Below are 17,237 nucleotides of genomic sequence, written 5' to 3'. Positions count from 1 at the left end.
AATTATGTTCCACTGTTTTCAATGGGATTTACTCCCTTGTAAGTTTATTTATTATTATTATTATTATTATTATTATTATTATTATAACATTTCTATGCCGCCCCTTGCCGAAACCTCGGGGCGGCTTACAACATGATAAAATACATTGAAATACAAATCAATTAAAATACAAATCAATTTTACAAATCAATTAAAAACATAAAAATAGATTTTTAAATTTTAAATCAGATTTTTAAATTAAATTGGGCTTTATATTTAAATTGGATGTTTTAAAATAAAAAAAACTTTTTGAGGAAAAATTATCTAAAGATCCTTGGTCTATTCAAGTTCCATAATAGAGGTTATTCATAATGAAATAAGGATTAGTTTTTAATTATGTAGCATGAGGCTGTATATTCATGCAATGTTTAAATTTGTTGGTAAATGAATTCGATCAATCCATTCACAATGTCATGCTCTTCTAGAGGTTTCTGTAAGATTGTTGTAAGCCGTCCCGAGACTTCGGTGAATGGGGCGGCATAAAAATGTCTTAATAAATAAATAAATAAATAAATAAATATCGAGCATTTTTTCTCTCTAGAAAATATCATCACAGATGCTTGGTTTAACAGTTCTCAAAACTGTGAATTTGGGCCTGCAGAGGTCACCTGCCTCTTCTTCACAGCAAAGATGTTATAAAATAAACATGCAGAGGTGAGAAAGACATTAATCCCATTGTTCCTTTGCAAAACTATCTATACAGAATCAACCCTTTACCTCTTAAGTGCTAAGTTTCAAGAAATTCAATGAACAGAAGAAGATGACTGGAAGTAGAATAAATTTGTGCAAGAAGCTAAGTGTGAGGAGGGAGAGGCAAGCAGTAAAAATGAAAGTGAACCCTTCTGAGCAGAATACTCCAGAAGTCTTTAGATCTCTTTGTGTATAGCCTGAGATTTATCATATTATTCTTTCCCTGTGGGAGAAAACCTATAATGGCAGCAGACCATAAAAGAGACCCAGTTTGGGAATATTTTAATGAAGTTCTTCCACCGACAGATAAGGCAGGCATGTGTGCGATTATGTAGAAAAGCTTGATTTAAATTTAGTCTTACCGACTAGTGATTTAAATCAAATCCACCCCGTTTAGGATTGCATTTGGAAGTTTCAAACCAGTTACACATTTTTCTGAATTAAGACCAAATACTCAGATGGGAAATATGAGCATGGTTTCTTTAAAGGACCATGCAAAGTTCCAAAAAGGCCTTTGCATACTAGAAGAATGAGCATTAAAACAGCACATAGGGTTCATTATAAGCCTATGATGGGCACCCAGGAGTGGGGGAACATACTTTCACATATACACTGATGGGATCTGAAATGGTCATGACTGACCAGGAAAAGATTTCTGGGTTGTCATGTCAACCCAGCCTGTGGCTGCTGAGAAAATTGTGAATTTCTATGTTGGAGATTTTGAGGAAATGAATCATACACACAATTGCTGATACTAATGGTTATGCAGTAGCTTTTGCTTTGTTTTGTTTTGACTTTACCTGATTTATTTAATGTTTATTTATTGTTTTACACTGTTATTGGACATTATTAGATGCTTTTTAAAATTGTTCTTTTAAATTGCTGCAAGCCATCCTGAGGTATTTATAGAAAGGATGGCATACAAAAGTTTTTAATGATGATGATGACGACGACGACTTTATACAGATCTTCAGTGCAGACAGATTTGGAACAGTATGTACAGGTTCAGTCACTGTATACAAAACAGAATATTATGAAGTTGGAAAAGATGTAGAAAAGGGCAACCAAAATGACCCAGGTACTGAAGCAACTCCTCTAGTAGGAAAGGGTACAAAATTTGGGGCTTTTTAGTTTAAAAAGAATGTGATTGGAGGGACAGGATAGAGGCGTATATATTTTTGCAAAGTGTGCAGAGAATGGATAGGATTTTTACCCCTCTTTCATAATACCGGAACTTCTGGTCACCCAGTGAAACCAACCATTTGTTGACCGATATTCTAAGCAACATGGTTCTCTCCCTTCCTTTCTCAAAGAAGAAATTCCTAGGCCCCCTCGTAGCGATGCACTAAATTTTGGCTGTAACATGAAAACAATTAATTGGTTAAATTAATTGATTTAAACATTTGAGCAACTAAATGCCATTACTCAGAAGCAGCTTGTTTTGCGTTTAAAGTGTTCCTGCTAAGGTAAGTGCTTAGAAAAAATACTGATGCCAAGCACCTTCTGAGAAAAGATGGCCCCCATGAGCTTCCAAACAGGAAGAGATGCCTCTTTTAATTAGATGGTCTGTTATGTGAATAATCTAAAACAGAAAGCATGTCTTGCACTTCAGAACTTTTTAAAACTCACATGTAATTAAGAACACAATCCTAGGCATGCTTAGACATGAAAAGAGGCCTACAATTCCCAGTATGTCATACTGAGACTTTTAGGCTCTTTTCTTATCTAAGCATGCATAAGATCACCCTTTAAACCAACCAACCAACACATACCATGGTCAACTAAGATTTCTTTAATTTGAGCAAGAGCTCTAATCTGAACAAACTGTGGCAAAAGGAACGGAACCAGAGAAAGAAAAACCGAACAAAAAGTAAATCCGGATTAATTCTGCTGCCACCCGCATGCACTCTTGGGTGTAATAATGTTGCAATGAAAATACCACAGAATCAGTGCAAGCTGTCCATCAACTTATTCTTTGGCACCGAAAGGATTTAGGAAAATGATACACAAGTTATATTAATTACAGAGAGCAAAGTGTGCCTTCCAGCTCTTCTTTCCAGAGCAGTCCAATGTGTTTAATGCAAACATAATGAAAGGAAAGACGGACCCAGAGGCCATCCACCCTGCTTGCTCCTCAAACTCTCTGCAGAATGGCACGAATGGGTGGGTGTCCAGCTAGCAGCCATTTGGCAAGCTATCAGAGGGACCAGTGAGGTTCTTGGATCCTGGCTGCAACCATGAGCCTTCCTACAGTCCAACCAGGTGTGACCCTCAAAGGAGAACTACGTCATCCAGATGGCTTTTATGGGGATGCATCTGTAGGACCCTCCTTTGAACCAGGTGTTGCTAACATTGTAAGAAGATCCCTCTTGTAGTTCTCTGTCTGCTTGCAGCAAGACTGTCTCCACACCAGAAAAAAAATATTTCAGACAGGAGGGGACCTAACAAAAGGGCTTCTTGCTTCCTCTGCTCTGGGGGGTCCAAACTTCTCCTTGGTTCCAGCAGCCCCAAGTGCATTTCTTTCCAAACTAGCCCAAACCAAGGGATAGCCCAAAAGCACTTTTGGCTGCAATCCACAGAATGGTGCGAGGAGCTGTGTTTGGGCACCGGGGGTTTCCTGCAAACAGGCCCACACTTGCCATCTTGCTCAATAAGCCACTTTTGAAGCACTATCAAAAACCAATTTGGAATATAATATGCAAGGTTTGCTTGGAACTGGAGATCCATACATTATATTACATTTTTAAAAAAATCCCTCTCAGGCTTGTTAGATATGTTTGCAAACCTTAACATGTATGCTGAAAATAATTAGTTGGTATACAGGTAGGTATACAACTAATTATTGTAGGTATACAGGTAGTCACAGTTGAGACCGTATGTCCCTAGATCACGGCTGGCTGCCTGGAAGAATCTAAGGAACAAATTGTAAATATGATGACCTCCAGATGCTCTGGTCCAGATGTGACACCCATAATCCACATCTGTAGGTCATACTAGCAGAGATTGAGGTCAACACGAGGTCGAGTTGGATGAAGCTCAGCAGAATCCATCGCTCGAGCATTTGCAGTCTTCATCTTGGGCTCGGCCCAATCTTGGCAGAGGAAACCTGCAAATGCTCACAGAATGAGGGTCGTGCCGCCAGCAACCTTCTTCCGCATAGCAAGCAAAGGAAGTTGTGCGTGGCGCCAAAGAGGGGCGCTGCCTGTGCAAGGCTCAGTTCCTGAAGAGCACCATGAGAATGTTAGATGCACTTGCCACAAACTTGTCCTTGGAGTCACGACACAGCAGACCAGCGTCCAGGGAGCCGAGCCCAGGGAATCTGGTGAGAGCCAGTGTGGCGTAGTGGTTAAGAGCATGGGACTGGGACTCAGGGGATCTGGGTTCTAGTCCCCGCTCAGCCATGGAGCCAACTGGGTGACTTTGCGCCAGTCACAGACTCTCAGCCCAGCCTACCTCACAGGGTTGTTGTTGTGGGGATAAGATGGAGGAGGAGAATGATGTAAGCTGCCTTGAGCCCTTTGTAGGAAAAAGGCAGGATATAAATCGAAAAATAAATTAATAAATACCCACCCCCTAAATAGATTCCTCACACATCCCTAAAATTCTGCCGTATGGCATTCCTCAAATAGCTACACCCCCTTTTCCTGGCCCCTACCTTTGGTTGACCTACGGACAACACTAATCATTTAGTGGTTTCCTAACTTTTGTGTAATTTTTCTCCCATTCTAACATTATTCAGATGCTCCACCTTAAGCTTAGATACCGGCCATTAGAGCATTGTTAAAACAGGCTGGAGAGCTTGGTTTATTTTAGCCTCTCCCCTTCTGCTTTCCGCTCCACTCACTACTGGAATTCAGGCTCGGAGAGCTTCTCCAAAATGGAATTTGGCCCTCAGCTAGAAGAAGGTTTGCACTCTTACTCCAGGCTCACTTCCCCATCACCAGCAACCTGATCCCTTTCAGGTGGAGAGTCTGAGAATCGAAATGGTAATCTTTTACACAACAAGGAGAGTTATATAAATGGAATAGAATTCTTGAAAATATTATTAGAGATCAGCTCTTGTACAACAACTCTTTGTCGCTATAGTAAGTTGAGTGAAGATGGATAGAGCTCTCTAAATACATGATACTTGCAGATAGAGATAAAATTGCCTTAAAATGGGAAGCAGAAGAAAATTCAATCATTGAAGACTGAAAAAATAGACTATGTATTAATGGTAAGACTGACGAACCATCGAAAAAGATAACCAGCCAAAGAAATTAATGATAAGTAGAAATCATATTGCATATATCTTACTTTTTTAATGGGGATGATGGTGGTAGTGATGATGATGATGATAATAGAAACATATGTGTATAAAGGGAATTAAATTTTTGAGGAAAATGTTAGAGATTAATGTTTTTACCATCGCTTTGTTGCTTTAGTGAGCTGGGTCAAGGTGAATAGAGAATAAGTTAAAGAATTGTCATTTAGAAGAATTTTCAATGAATTTTACTAAGTTCTTAAAAATATGACTGGGTAGAAAGGATAGTTTGCTGTTTGCTGTGTTGACTTACAGCAATTTTTTTATACTTGATATTCTATATAACATTTGTTTAAGATCCCATGCCATTTTTGGGGGGGGGGTTCTTTTTTCTTCTTCTCTTCTTAAAATTTAGTGTAATCAAAATAATAAATATGTAAATATATAGAAACTGTAATCTTTTACATGCAAACAGGGGCCTGACTGTTGAACTATTACCCCATTACCCCACATATTCCTGGATTGCAACCCATGTCATGACCTGTATTCAATTTCCCTTCCGTTGCAAATATAAGAATACTCTTAAAACACACACACACCTCCACACAAGCCATTTTCTTTTTCGGGTAGAAGGAGAAAAGGCTAAGATTTGAACTCTGTCCAGCAGTTTGCTCTTGAATAAGCACACCATTAAAAAGAAAGCAAATGCCAACGTTGTTGTGGTTTTTTGCCAATACATCTGATTCTCTGCAAAATGCGGCTCAGAGGCCTGCCAATATACCAACAATCCACTTGCAAAACTCCCACGACTCCTCCGATGGGTTCCCACTCAGACATGTGGCTGGATCCAGATTTTATGCCTAGATCACACCCATGAAAACCAATGGGATTTAGCTTGCTTTTAACTCCCCTCTCATTGATTTCAACAGACTCTAGGCATAGCAAAATCCAGAACTGTTCCTGTAACCTGGAAATCATTTCCTGCTAATCTAGCTTGTAACAGGTCATTGTCTCAAGAGTTGCATGCAGAGCAGAGCTGCTGAACTGCTTTTAGCCCAGGGGCCACATTCCATCTCAGAGACGCCCCCTGGGGCTGGGCACATTCCAACAGTCAAGGGGGGAGAATGCAAAAAGGGAAAACTAACGCAAGAAGGAGGCCATATTTGCAAGAAGGAGGCCATATTTTCGCTTAGAGCTCCAACTGACAGCCTTAGGGGAGGCAAGCAAGACTGACACTGGAAAATTTGTCTCCTTTAACTCAGTGGACTTTCAACATGTTTCTAACCTGATGGGCAAAAAGCAGGCTGAGCTGGGGCATTCAGCTTTCTTGAAATGGCTCAAACTGTTTTCAACAAATCAAGAGCCACTTGTGAAATCTGAGTTGTTTTTCTTGTTCTTGTAACATTTAACAGCAGCCTTCTCCTCTTACTGAGTGCACAGGTATGCACATACTCACACAGGCAACTTTGGTTACCTTGAATTTTCTTGCCATTACTTTTATATCTGTGCACAATTCAGGCCTCCTTTCAGCAATCTGTGCAAATTTGTGAAGCAGAGGCCTAAATTTTGCGCAGATTTCCCTAGCTTAAAAAAAATCACTCGCATCAGTTTGAGCTACTGAGGGGATGGAATCTGTAAACTGTTGGATTTTCACTCCTTTATCGGCTTCTTCCCACTTCCCTAGCAGAGAGATTTCAACATTTTAGAATGGGGGCAAACTGTACAAATGCTTGGAAACCACCAAATTATTGGTGATTTAGAGTAAGAAACTTCCAGGAAACCCCAGTTTTAGTCCTAAACCAAGTTTCTCCACCCTTGAGGTAGAGCTTGGCCATGGCACTTGGATTACTCCAGAATTATCTGGTGAACTTTCCACTTCTTTTTGAAATCCTTCCTTAGTCATATCTGGGTTTCTTACCACACTTCTGCAGGTATGGTGAAGTTCATTTATAAATTGAAAGGATGGTGGGGGCAATCTGGAGACCCCAGAGCTGCTTGGCTTCCAGAACAACTTCTGATACATACTTCCCACACCGTTTCCCACATGGCCAACCAAGAAGCAAGTCATAAAGTCAATGGCTCTCCTGGGCAATTTGCTTTTATCTACATCACAGTCAAATAGCCATTGATAGACGCATCCTCAGTGAGTTTATTTAGCTCAGGGTGAGCAAAAGACAGATAAGGATGAACTGGCCAACTGGCCAGGGTTTCCGACCTCCAGTTGTTTGACACCAGCAGATAAAAGGCGCAATCCTAAGCACATTTGGACAAAAATCACTGGGAACAAGTGAGATGCCATCCTCATTGTTAAAAACCTATAACTTCCAGCACACCAGAGTTTTCTGTCTCAACATGCACACCAATGTGCCCAAAGCAGTTGAAAAAGAGTGCTTGGGAGAGTGGATTTGTGTGTGAAAGGTTCTGGTTCTGTTCACTAATTCCTGGGGTGAGCACATTCCCAGACAGATCCTGCCACATAATTCTTATTGTCACTTGTTGCTTTACACCTGGCTTTGGTTGGTAGACTGCAGAGTTTCATGAAAAGAGAAGTAGACCCAGAAAGCCCTTTAAACATAATGTGCGTCACATGAATCACAAATGAGGAAACCTCCTCTTTGCTAAAGGAGCAGCCAAGTTCAGATGTGCATTTGCCTTAAGGGCTACAACTCACTTTAAAAAAATGAATATTCACATGAGTTTCAGTTGACTAACTGAATTTGCACATGGGGAAAATATTATTTCTGAAGCAGGAAGCATGCTTCAAACTCATAACATGCATCTTAGAAAAGCCATTCTCTCTTAGGAAAGTAAAAAATGGGGAAGGAAATGTCTTTTTTCTGATGGTGCTTTTGTGGGTTTCATAAATGGTTGCATCAAAAATTACATCTTTATTAACAATTCTGCAGTGCCAATTAAACATAGACCCTTTTAGTCTTTTTAAATAATAAAAATGGAGTAGACAAACTGATTTGTCTGCTCCACTTTTAACATAGGCTTACTCAAGGTCCCAACCCAATAGTTCTCACATGCTCAGCCAGAACATTACCACATTAACAAGCTGACACTGCAATTCTATACATGTCTCATTTGATGTGGGTCCCACTGAGCTCACTGGTAGTCAGCATGCTATATCTCCAAGCTTCAAGTCCCGGGAAGCTTCAACGTCCAAGCTTCAAGTCCCGGGAAGCCTCAGTGAAAAGGATCACACTGCTGCAGTGTTGAGAAAAATTCTCAGATTGAGATCTGGGAACAAGCCCAGGAGAGAGGATGCTGTCACCTGCCAGCCCCTTCAAAATCAACATGTTACTCCCTGTTGTAAGACGAAGTATTTTGGGGATGGCTTGGTCCTGAATGGGAATTAAGATGCATCAGTGTTAAAGACGACTACAGAAGAGCTAAACACGGCTAGAACTGGTTTCTTGACAGCTCTCAAGGCAGCTGCCTGGATTTTTGGACTTTCTTGGGGTTGTGCTTACAGTGTCTACCCTTCCAGATTTACCACTGGCCCGGAAAGCTGCTAGGCCAGATGGGCAAATATTTAAATATGATATATGATTACTTTATAGATGTAATTGCTGTTTTCCCAGAGGCTATCAAAGAGGTCTACAAAAAGATAAAAATAATAAACTCAAACAATAATGCACGCCATTCGACTATACCCATACTGGTTAGATCAATTCTCAGGGAAAGTTAGAATGAACAAGTGGGTCTTGCAGAGTCATTCAAAGTCTGGGCCTGAGGACAGTTGCCCCCAATCTGTGGGAAGAGGGTTGCAGATGGTGGGGCTGTAAGTCCAAGTGTTCTCTTTAAGGTCCTGCGTTGAGTTGAAGCTCAGGTGCATGTGGAACCACTGAAGTGTCCTTTGGAGGACTTAAGGGGCAAGGTGGTTCCTAAGTAACCTGGTCCCAAGTTGTTTAGGGATTTATAGGCTAACCACAGGACCCCGAAGTTGCTCCCTAGCTTACTGATGGCTTGCACGGTTTGTCCAGCAGAGGTGGAACGTGGCTGAGGCCCCCATTAGAAGCCTTATAGCTGTGTCCTTGGCCAGCTGTGGCGTCTGAACTGAACAATCCAAACCTGGTTACCAATGCCAGCACAACCGTAGCTTAGCAAAGAGAGGAAGTGTGCCTCCAGGGCAAAGTGCCAGTGGAAGGGGGTCTTTGGAACAGATTGAAGGCTTGAGGAAGGCAGCAGTCAGACTGGGAACTCAACCAGAATCAACTTCAGGAAGAGTATAAGTCTTGGAAAGCGCTGGTGGGGGCCTGAGGGTTCCTATCTTTGGTTACCTGTACCTCTGATGTACTTGTCTCATGCCCAAAGACCGCCTTTCTTAGGCTAAAGCCATCTTTAGGGTGGCTGCAGAAGTAAACAGTGGGATAAGCTGCAGGAGTATCTTCCACTTGCTGGAGGTGGTTCCCACATGGCGGCAGAAGCAACAGCACTGCCCAGGGAAGGGGTCTTTTCTCCTATTTGCATATGTAAAGCAGCTTCTGATGCTGCTTTGGAAACCTCTGTTCTAGTAGCTTTTTCCTATCAAGTACCTCTGCCATGTCTGCCTGGTAGTCGTGCAAGGAAAGGGGAGTCTTACTGGGGAATCCCTGGTAGAGAATTTCTTACCACCATTAATTCTCCTTGTAGACAAGTAGTTCCCAGAGTTTTAATAGCAGGATTAAACACTGGAGGCACACGCTGGAGGCTGCTGTGCCCTAACGAGGTTTGGGTTTAACATTAGAGCATACAAACGTTACCCAACAGGAGCCAGCTCCCTATGGACCTACTTATGTCACTGATATATACCCATGTCATGTATTTTTCATTTTGGAAACTCAACATTAAGAAAACTAAGATCATGGCATCTGGTCCTCTCACTTCCTGGCAAATAGATGGGGAAGAAATGGAGGTAGTGACATATTTTATTTTCCTGGGCTCCAAGATCACTGCAGACAGGGACCGCAGCCAAGAAATTAAAAGACACTTGCTCCTGGGGAGGAAAGCTATGGCAAATCTAGACAGTATACTAAAAAGCAGACACATCACCCTGCCAACAAAAGTGCGTATAGTCAAGGGTATGGTTTTCCCAGTCACAATGTATGGCTGTGAAAGCTGGACCATAAGGAAGGCTGAGCGCCAAAGGATTGAGGCCTATGAATTGTGGTGCTGGAGGAGACTTCTGCGAGTCCCTTGGACTGCAAGGCGATCAAACTGCTCAGTCCAAGAGGAGATCAACCCTGACTGCTCTGTAGAAGGCCAGATCCTGAAGATGAAACTCAAATACTTTGGCCACCTAATGAGAAGGAAGGACTCACAGGAGAAGAGCCTGATGCTGGGAACGATTGACAGCAAAAGAAGGGACAGCAGAGGATGAGGTGGCTGGATGGAGTCACTGAAGCAGTTGGTGTGAGCTTAGGTGGACTCCAGGAGATGGTGGAGGACAGGAAGACCTGGAGGAATGTTGTCCATGGGGTCGCGATGGGTTGGACACGACTTTGTGACGAACAAAAACAACATATATTTTGGGCTGTGCAATCAAGTCGTCTCCGACTTATGGTGACTCTATGAAGGAGTGTCCTCTAAAAGCTCTTGTCCTTGACAGCCCTGCTTGGCACACAAGGCCGCAGGTTTTGTGTATGGAACTGATCCAGCTCGTATTAGGTCTTCCTCTTCTGCTTTCCCAAGCATTATAGTCTTCGAATACAGAAGGTCCCTGACACACTTGCTGAAGCACAACAGGAAGCCTCATCTGAGAGCAGGCACAGTATTTGTCACTGAAAGCAGACCAGAGTGGCCCAGTAAATCATTCAGAGACGTGCCGGGCAGCCACCTCAGCTGAGGGGCACCTTGGGGTCACAGACATCGTTATGGGCTTGGATATGTTTTGTGACACACTGGCAATGGTGCTCCAAGGTTTCCAGAAATGGAAGCTGGGGCCTTCTGCATTGAAAGGATGTGCTTTCCCCATCAAGCGAAAGACATTCCCCAAGTAAGACCGACAAGAGGGAAAACAGGAAGGTCTTGAAAACGATTTGATGACCATCATCCCCTGTACCAGTGAACCATCCCATTCAGCAGTGTCGGAATGACTATTTTAGCAGAAGAATTTATTACCACTATGAAAGCAAGGCCAGAAGGTATCAGATGTTTGCAAGTCTGAATACTCTTCCAAGGGAAGGGAAAACAGGGAACTGTGGTGAAAGAAAAAGTACCCCAAAATGACTGCAGCTTCAGCAGCAAGGCAAGGAATATCATGCATTTCTGCACCTACTGGTGGAAATTACTTATTTTTTAATCACTCTCACTCATAAAACACTTTAGGTCTAAACTAGCATTCTCTAAGTAAAAGAATTTTAGGGTGTACGCAATACACATTTTGGACTGGGAAAAAAACCCCTAAACATGCACAGAATTGTACCTTTCTGGCCTAGATAGTCTGCTCATGATCACAACAAACCCATTATTTCTGGACAGTGTTCAAAGAACACAAGCACTTTGTAAATGTCTGGAAGACAGTGTAGAAGAAAATTAAGCCATGTTTACATGAGTTAAATCTGAGCACTAATTAATGCAATGCAAAATAAGAATGTTTTTGCTTTATGTCCTTATGAAGGGAAGACTGTCAGGGAGCAAAAGCTGATGGCACTCCAGGAGGGCACATAATGCTATAACCAATGTTGTTAACAGCTGAAAACAGTCTATTCTTAGACAATTACAGGGCCCCAGTTCAGATTTCTAGAAGGGGAAGGCCAAGGGAGCGAGTGTGGTGATGTGAAGAGTGTCTTGGCTAGGACTACGGAGTCCAAAGTTCAAATCCCCACTAGACTTCGGCCTAGTCACTGTCTCCATCAACGACTAGGAGCTCAACCTACCTCAAAGGGTTGTTGCAAGACTAGAATGGGGAAGGAAACGGGTGCTGCTCAGAACTCCTTGGAGGGTGACAAAAAAACATAATGAATAAGGCGACTGAAGGAAGGGTAAGGAAGGAGAGCCATATGAAGGACTAATTTGACTGAACTACAAAAAGCATCATATCTTACAAATATTAGGTAGGGTTAATTTTTATTTATTTCATTTCCACGCTGTCCAGTAGCCAAAGCTTTCTTTTTATTTTGCTGAGCTATAAAATTTGATCGATATGATTAAAAGGTCATGGATCTGGGGTTTTCATCAGCTAAAAATGATGCCTGCCTTTGGCCTGATACATAGACAGGCTGAATTGTTTGTGACAACAATAGGGCTGTGTGTTGCGCTGGAGGGCAGGGCGGAGTTTCAGATGCTCCAATGGAAGGGTCACTGGTGTGGCCTGAGACAAGGTAGGGAGCAGCTGCCTCCCCGAAAAGCACAGGATCACTCCAACCATCTGACGATACCGCAGTGGCACAGGCTGCAGTGAGTCATAATCAGTCACGATCATGCCACAACATGTACCCATATCAAACATGCCTGCAAGCAACGTGTATTGATTTTTTTCTGTTTTTGCATGTACAACACAATCCTTTTAAAAATTAACTAAGCTCAGGATGCAACCCACAGAAGAAGTTCAATCATAACATATCTTGGCTTTGTTTAAGTTTGTTTCCAAGTACTTAGAAAGGAAGAAGAAAAGGTGCTTCTTTCTTCCCTTCAGTGTGGCAGAAACCCAGGATTTTAATAATGGCTTTAACCACCAGAGGAAGACACAACAAGAGCTTGAAAAGCTCCAGAAGGCAATTAGCTCATACCACCAGCAAAACACAAAGCAACCCCCCACCACAACAAAACAAATAAACCTCACCCTGCGGAAAGTGTAGCATGGCCAGCTTCCTTGCACACCTCACTCTCTTGCACCCTCCACCTGGCTGGGCCTCCCAGTTTGGAACTCCCTCCCTCCTGTCTGTGGCTTTGATGTCTGCATTCCCAGAAAAAGAAGAGGCTGCCTCAGTAGGTGCCCTCGCTGGAAGATGGGCCCTTGGGACTTAAAAAACAACAACACAACGTCTCCTGCCTTCAACGAGTCAGTCCCTCTGCAAAGGAATTAAGTAGACAGAGCAGGTAAAAATCAGAGTGAGTTGAAATATGCTTCCCGCATGCAGGTAGATCACTTCACCTGGCCACTTCTTAAGTCATCAAATTCCCCCCCCCCCCGACCTGTCCCATAGCATTCAGTTTTCCTCTCCTCTTTTTCCACTATCCTAGGCCCAACTGGTTTTCCAGGCGCAGCAAGAGCATGACTTGGGTGCTGTTTTCTATAGCATCAGGAATGCTCCGACATATTTTTGCTAGACACAAAAGAGGGAATAAAGGGAAAGCCATTTCCAAGTGAGCCATGCCTTTTTTCAGAAGTATGGCTGCTAAACATGTTAACACTTGCACACTTCTGCCCATTCCAGATTAGAGGCCACCTAAAAGGTGGCCTGTCCGGGGCTTTGGAAGCCAGGGGCTGCTTTGGATCCCGGCTGGGCAGTCCTTGTTCCAGTCTTGTGGGGAAATGAAACCTGATCTGAATCAGCACAGAATCAGGTTTCACAACAAGAGCAAGGTGGGGGGGGGAATCCTCCAGTCAAGCACCGTGCTTCATGTTTCTCCCCCCCCACACACACATAATGTCCGAGCAAATGATTAACGCTGTCAAACAGAATGAGAGAAAAAGTCTTGTCTCCAGTCTCTCCATGTGGAGATGGGAATGGGGGAGAGAACAACATGAATGTGTCGAAAGTTGTACAAAAGAGTATGACGAAGAAACAAAGCTTTTCACCCCGTGGTACAGGGTGGGGAGAAGACTCCACCGGTATGAAAATGTCCAACATCCTGGAAAGAGTAGAGTTCGAAAGTTAGGTTGGTGTTGTGGAGTACAAGTCACAAGTTGAAGGAATCTTTCTGGAGACGGAAGAGCATGAAAATTGCGTTCTTTGGCAAGCTGGATAAACTCACTCCCTTTTTGAAAAATTCTCTCATTTGTTGATTTTTTCTTTTTGCAGAGGGAGAGAAAGGAGGGAAACCATGTGCCCAAAAATGCAGGAGGGGTCGAGCTACAAAGCACTCCTGTGGGTTAAAGGGGAAGTCCTGTGCGGCCAGGAAGAGTTGCCCCAGGCAGAGATTTCTGAAGGTTGTGGGGGGAGAGGGAGCTAAGCGAAGGTCATGAGGCAGAAACGAGCAGGGGGTGTGTGGGGCGGCCTGGTAGGCTCCAAGACTCCAGGATGAGGGTGATAATAGACTGGGGGGGGGGGCTGTTTGCAAGGACAAGCCGACTTTTACTGCAGCGGCCAGGCAAGGAGCGGTTGGGGATGGTCGAAAACGCAAAGCAAAGAGCTGGGGAAGGTAAACGCCATGTTGGTCAAGGAATGAAAGCCAGGCAGGGCCCGGGGGGGGGGGGGGGGGGGGGGAGCGAGAAAGCCAGACGAGAGGAGAGGGGGACAGGAAGGGCCCGGCACAGGCAAGGTGCGAAGTGCTGGTGCGAGAGGAACAAAGCCAGACAAGGTGGGAGGAGAGGAAGGGGCGGCCGGCGAGGCACCGACGGAGGGACCGAGGCCGGGACGCCTCCAGGTCAAATCTCAGCCTGCTACGGGCTCCCTGGGTGGCCTGGGGCAGGCCACTCCCTCTGCGCTCCAGCTTTCCCAGCCAGTGAGATGGGGAGAGCGACCGTGAAAGTCCTACACTGCAGGGCTGTTGTGAGGTTCACCGAGGGTGTTGGGGAAGCACTTCGAACAGTCTTAGGGGCCGAGATGGAGCATGGGCAGAAGCAAAGAAGATTGGGGGAGAGGGGTTCAGCAAGCCCCGCAAAGAGGGGCATAAAAGTTAAATTTGGACAACGAAGCTTTGGAAGAGATTCCATCCAGGCAAAGTAAAAGGAGGGGGAGGCAAGGAAGAAAGAAGGGGGCGGGGGCAAGCTCTTCGGTGAGGCACAGAAGGGGCAGGAAGCCGGGGAGGGGGAGTAGGCTGGGGGCTCCCAGTCCCCCAAGGAGGCCAGTGTCGAGGTTGCGCCGTCGCGTATTGGTAACACCCGGGCTTAAACCCGGGAAAGGAAGGCCCTATTGCAGCACCCACGACCATGTGCCGAGTGCATTTCTCTCGATACCCAGGGAGACGCTCAAAACACCCCACGGCCAGCGGCTTTGTCTCCTTCTCCCCCCCCCCTCCGCCTCGGCCGAGGCGGCGCGGGCGCGCATACACGGGCGCAGAGCCCCGCACCTCCGCTCCCCCGCACGCGAACGCCCCGCGGCCGCGCTCACCTCTTGGACTGCGGCTCGGAGGGGTTGCGATCGCGCTGCCGCCGGTTCTTGAACCAGTTGCTGACCTGCGTGAGCGACAGGCCGGTGATCTTGGCCAGGTTGCGCTTCTCGGCGGGGGAAGGGTACCGGTTCTGCTTGTAGAGCTCCTTGAGCGCGTTGCGCGACTTCTCCTTGAAGCAGTAGACCGTCTCCTCGCCGTCCCAGATGGTGCGCGGCAGCGGGAACTTTCTGCGCAGGCGGTACTTGTCCACGGCGCCCAGCGGCCGCCCGCGGGCCCTCTCCGCCTCGGTGTAGCGCGCCTTGTACCACAGCTCCTGCAGCAGAGGGTGGTTGGCGGCGTCGAAGCTGTGGCTCTCCAGGATGCCGTAGAGCTCCGCGTAAAGCCCCTGGTGGAAGGCCACCAGCGCCCGCGCTTTCAGCAGGCTCTCGTTGCCACGTAGGAGGTCGCTTTGGGGCAGCGACCACAAGAACCGGGCCAGCCGGTCCAGGTTCCCGCCTTGCTGCAGAGCCTCGCAGACGCACGCGACGTGGTCCGGGGAGAAGGCGAGCAGAGCCTGGGGCGAGGAGGACGACGACGACGACGACGACGGCGAGGACAGTGGCGACGAAGCGGCGGCGTGGGCATTCCTCACCAGAAGTTCCGCGTGGAGCAGGACTTGGTCCGCGGCGCTAGCGGCCGCTTCTTCCTCGTCGTCCTCGTCCTCTCCCACCTCCCTTGCAAACACAGGAGCGGCGGCGGCGGCGGCGAGAGCAGGAGGCGGTGCAGACGCGGAGCCTTCCCGGGCTCCTTTCTCCGGCGCCCCGCTGGAGAGCATTTCCAGCACGTTTTCTTGCTTGATCGCCGCCACCACGCCGGGGAGCGTGGTGGTGGGAGAAGCAGAAGACATTTTCCCCCGGCTTGTTTTGGTTTGGAGTTGGGTGGGTGGTGTTTCCCCCCCGGTTCCCCTCCTCCTTTACACCCCCCGGAAAGTGGACACACACGCACGCACGCACACGAACTCCTGCTCCTCCCCCCCCTCCCGCAGCTCCGCCACCCGGCTGGCGTTCAGCCGATCAGGTTTCCTCGCCGCCGCGCAGTAACCATTAAGACAGCTTGTTCCAGCAAAAGTAGTGTAAACGGATCGCGGCTCCTTTCCTCCCCGCCCCTCCTCCCTTTCCTCCTTTCTTTCTTTCTTTTTCCCCAACGTGACTCCTCCAAAGCTTCTCTCTCCAGCTACATATTCTTAATGGCACAAGCTGCCTGCTGGACCCGGGCTGGCTCGTGGATTGGCCAGTCCACACGGAGGGGCGGAGGATCCAGGGTTCCTATAGAAACCGTCAATCAACTCCTCCCCTCGCTTCCCCCCACCCCAACCGCATCTATCCACGCTCCATACGACTTCCTCCCTTTTTTTGAATGCGAAACACCTCTACCTGCAGGGTCGGTGTTTTGTTGCCGTCTTTCACCCGAGAAATGCATTACAAAAAAGCAAAACAAAACTTTCCGAGTTGCCAGAGAAATATCACTTTTCCTTGGGAGTAGGCCTGTCGCAATGAATGGACTTGGAGGGAGATTTGGAACGGATCGCTCGCATGGGGTGCAGTGAACTGACTGGTCAGACCAGGAGCGTTTCGTCCAGCCACTCGGCTAAGGCAGCAAGCTTGCCCTGTTGCCTTGGGAGTGAGTCTCATTGAGCTCCATGGGACTTGCTTCTAAGGAACTATTAGCATGCTGCTGCCTTGAATACTGTGCGAAGTACTGAGCGCCTCTGGAAGTGGGATGGCCCGGGCGTCTTTTTTGGAAGGGATCTCGACTGCTCCCAGCAGCGTTTTCCCCTGGCTGCTTTAGCCACGTGACGGTGCGATCCCGCGCGTGTTTGTTTACCTCGCGTCTCGCTTCTGGGGCGGAGGAGCGCCGCTTTGGGGTGGCCCCCTAGTGAGAGGCACGCTCGTCTCGGAGGGCTCGCCACGCCAGCCGGCCATCCGTTGGAAGCACTTGCGCGTAAATGCGCGCACGCCGGCGCCGTGGCGAGGCGCGGTTCACGTGCGCGGCGTTCCCCCCAGAAAAGGGCCGGTTCTCCCGC

General features: G+C 46.5%; 1 protein-coding gene across 1 annotated transcript in view; it reads right to left on the bottom strand.

Annotated features, from left to right (window-relative positions):
- Positions 1–16,061, bottom strand: part of SIX4 (SIX homeobox 4) — a 28,242-nt gene extending 12,181 nt beyond the window's left edge. The window contains exon 1 of the mRNA XM_044436250.1: positions 15,175–16,061. Within this exon, the coding sequence (XP_044292185.1) occupies positions 15,175–16,061 (887 nt within the window). The remainder of the gene's footprint in view (positions 1–15,174) is intronic.
- Positions 16,062–17,237: the final 1,176 nt, after the last annotated feature.

The sequence above is a fragment of the Varanus komodoensis genome, unplaced genomic scaffold (assembly GCF_004798865.1).
Source record: "Varanus komodoensis strain SLA01 unplaced genomic scaffold, ASM479886v1 scaffold3, whole genome shotgun sequence".
Classification (NCBI taxonomy): domain Eukaryota; kingdom Metazoa; phylum Chordata; class Lepidosauria; order Squamata; family Varanidae; genus Varanus; species Varanus komodoensis.
This window is presented reverse-complemented; position numbering and strand designations above follow the sequence as displayed.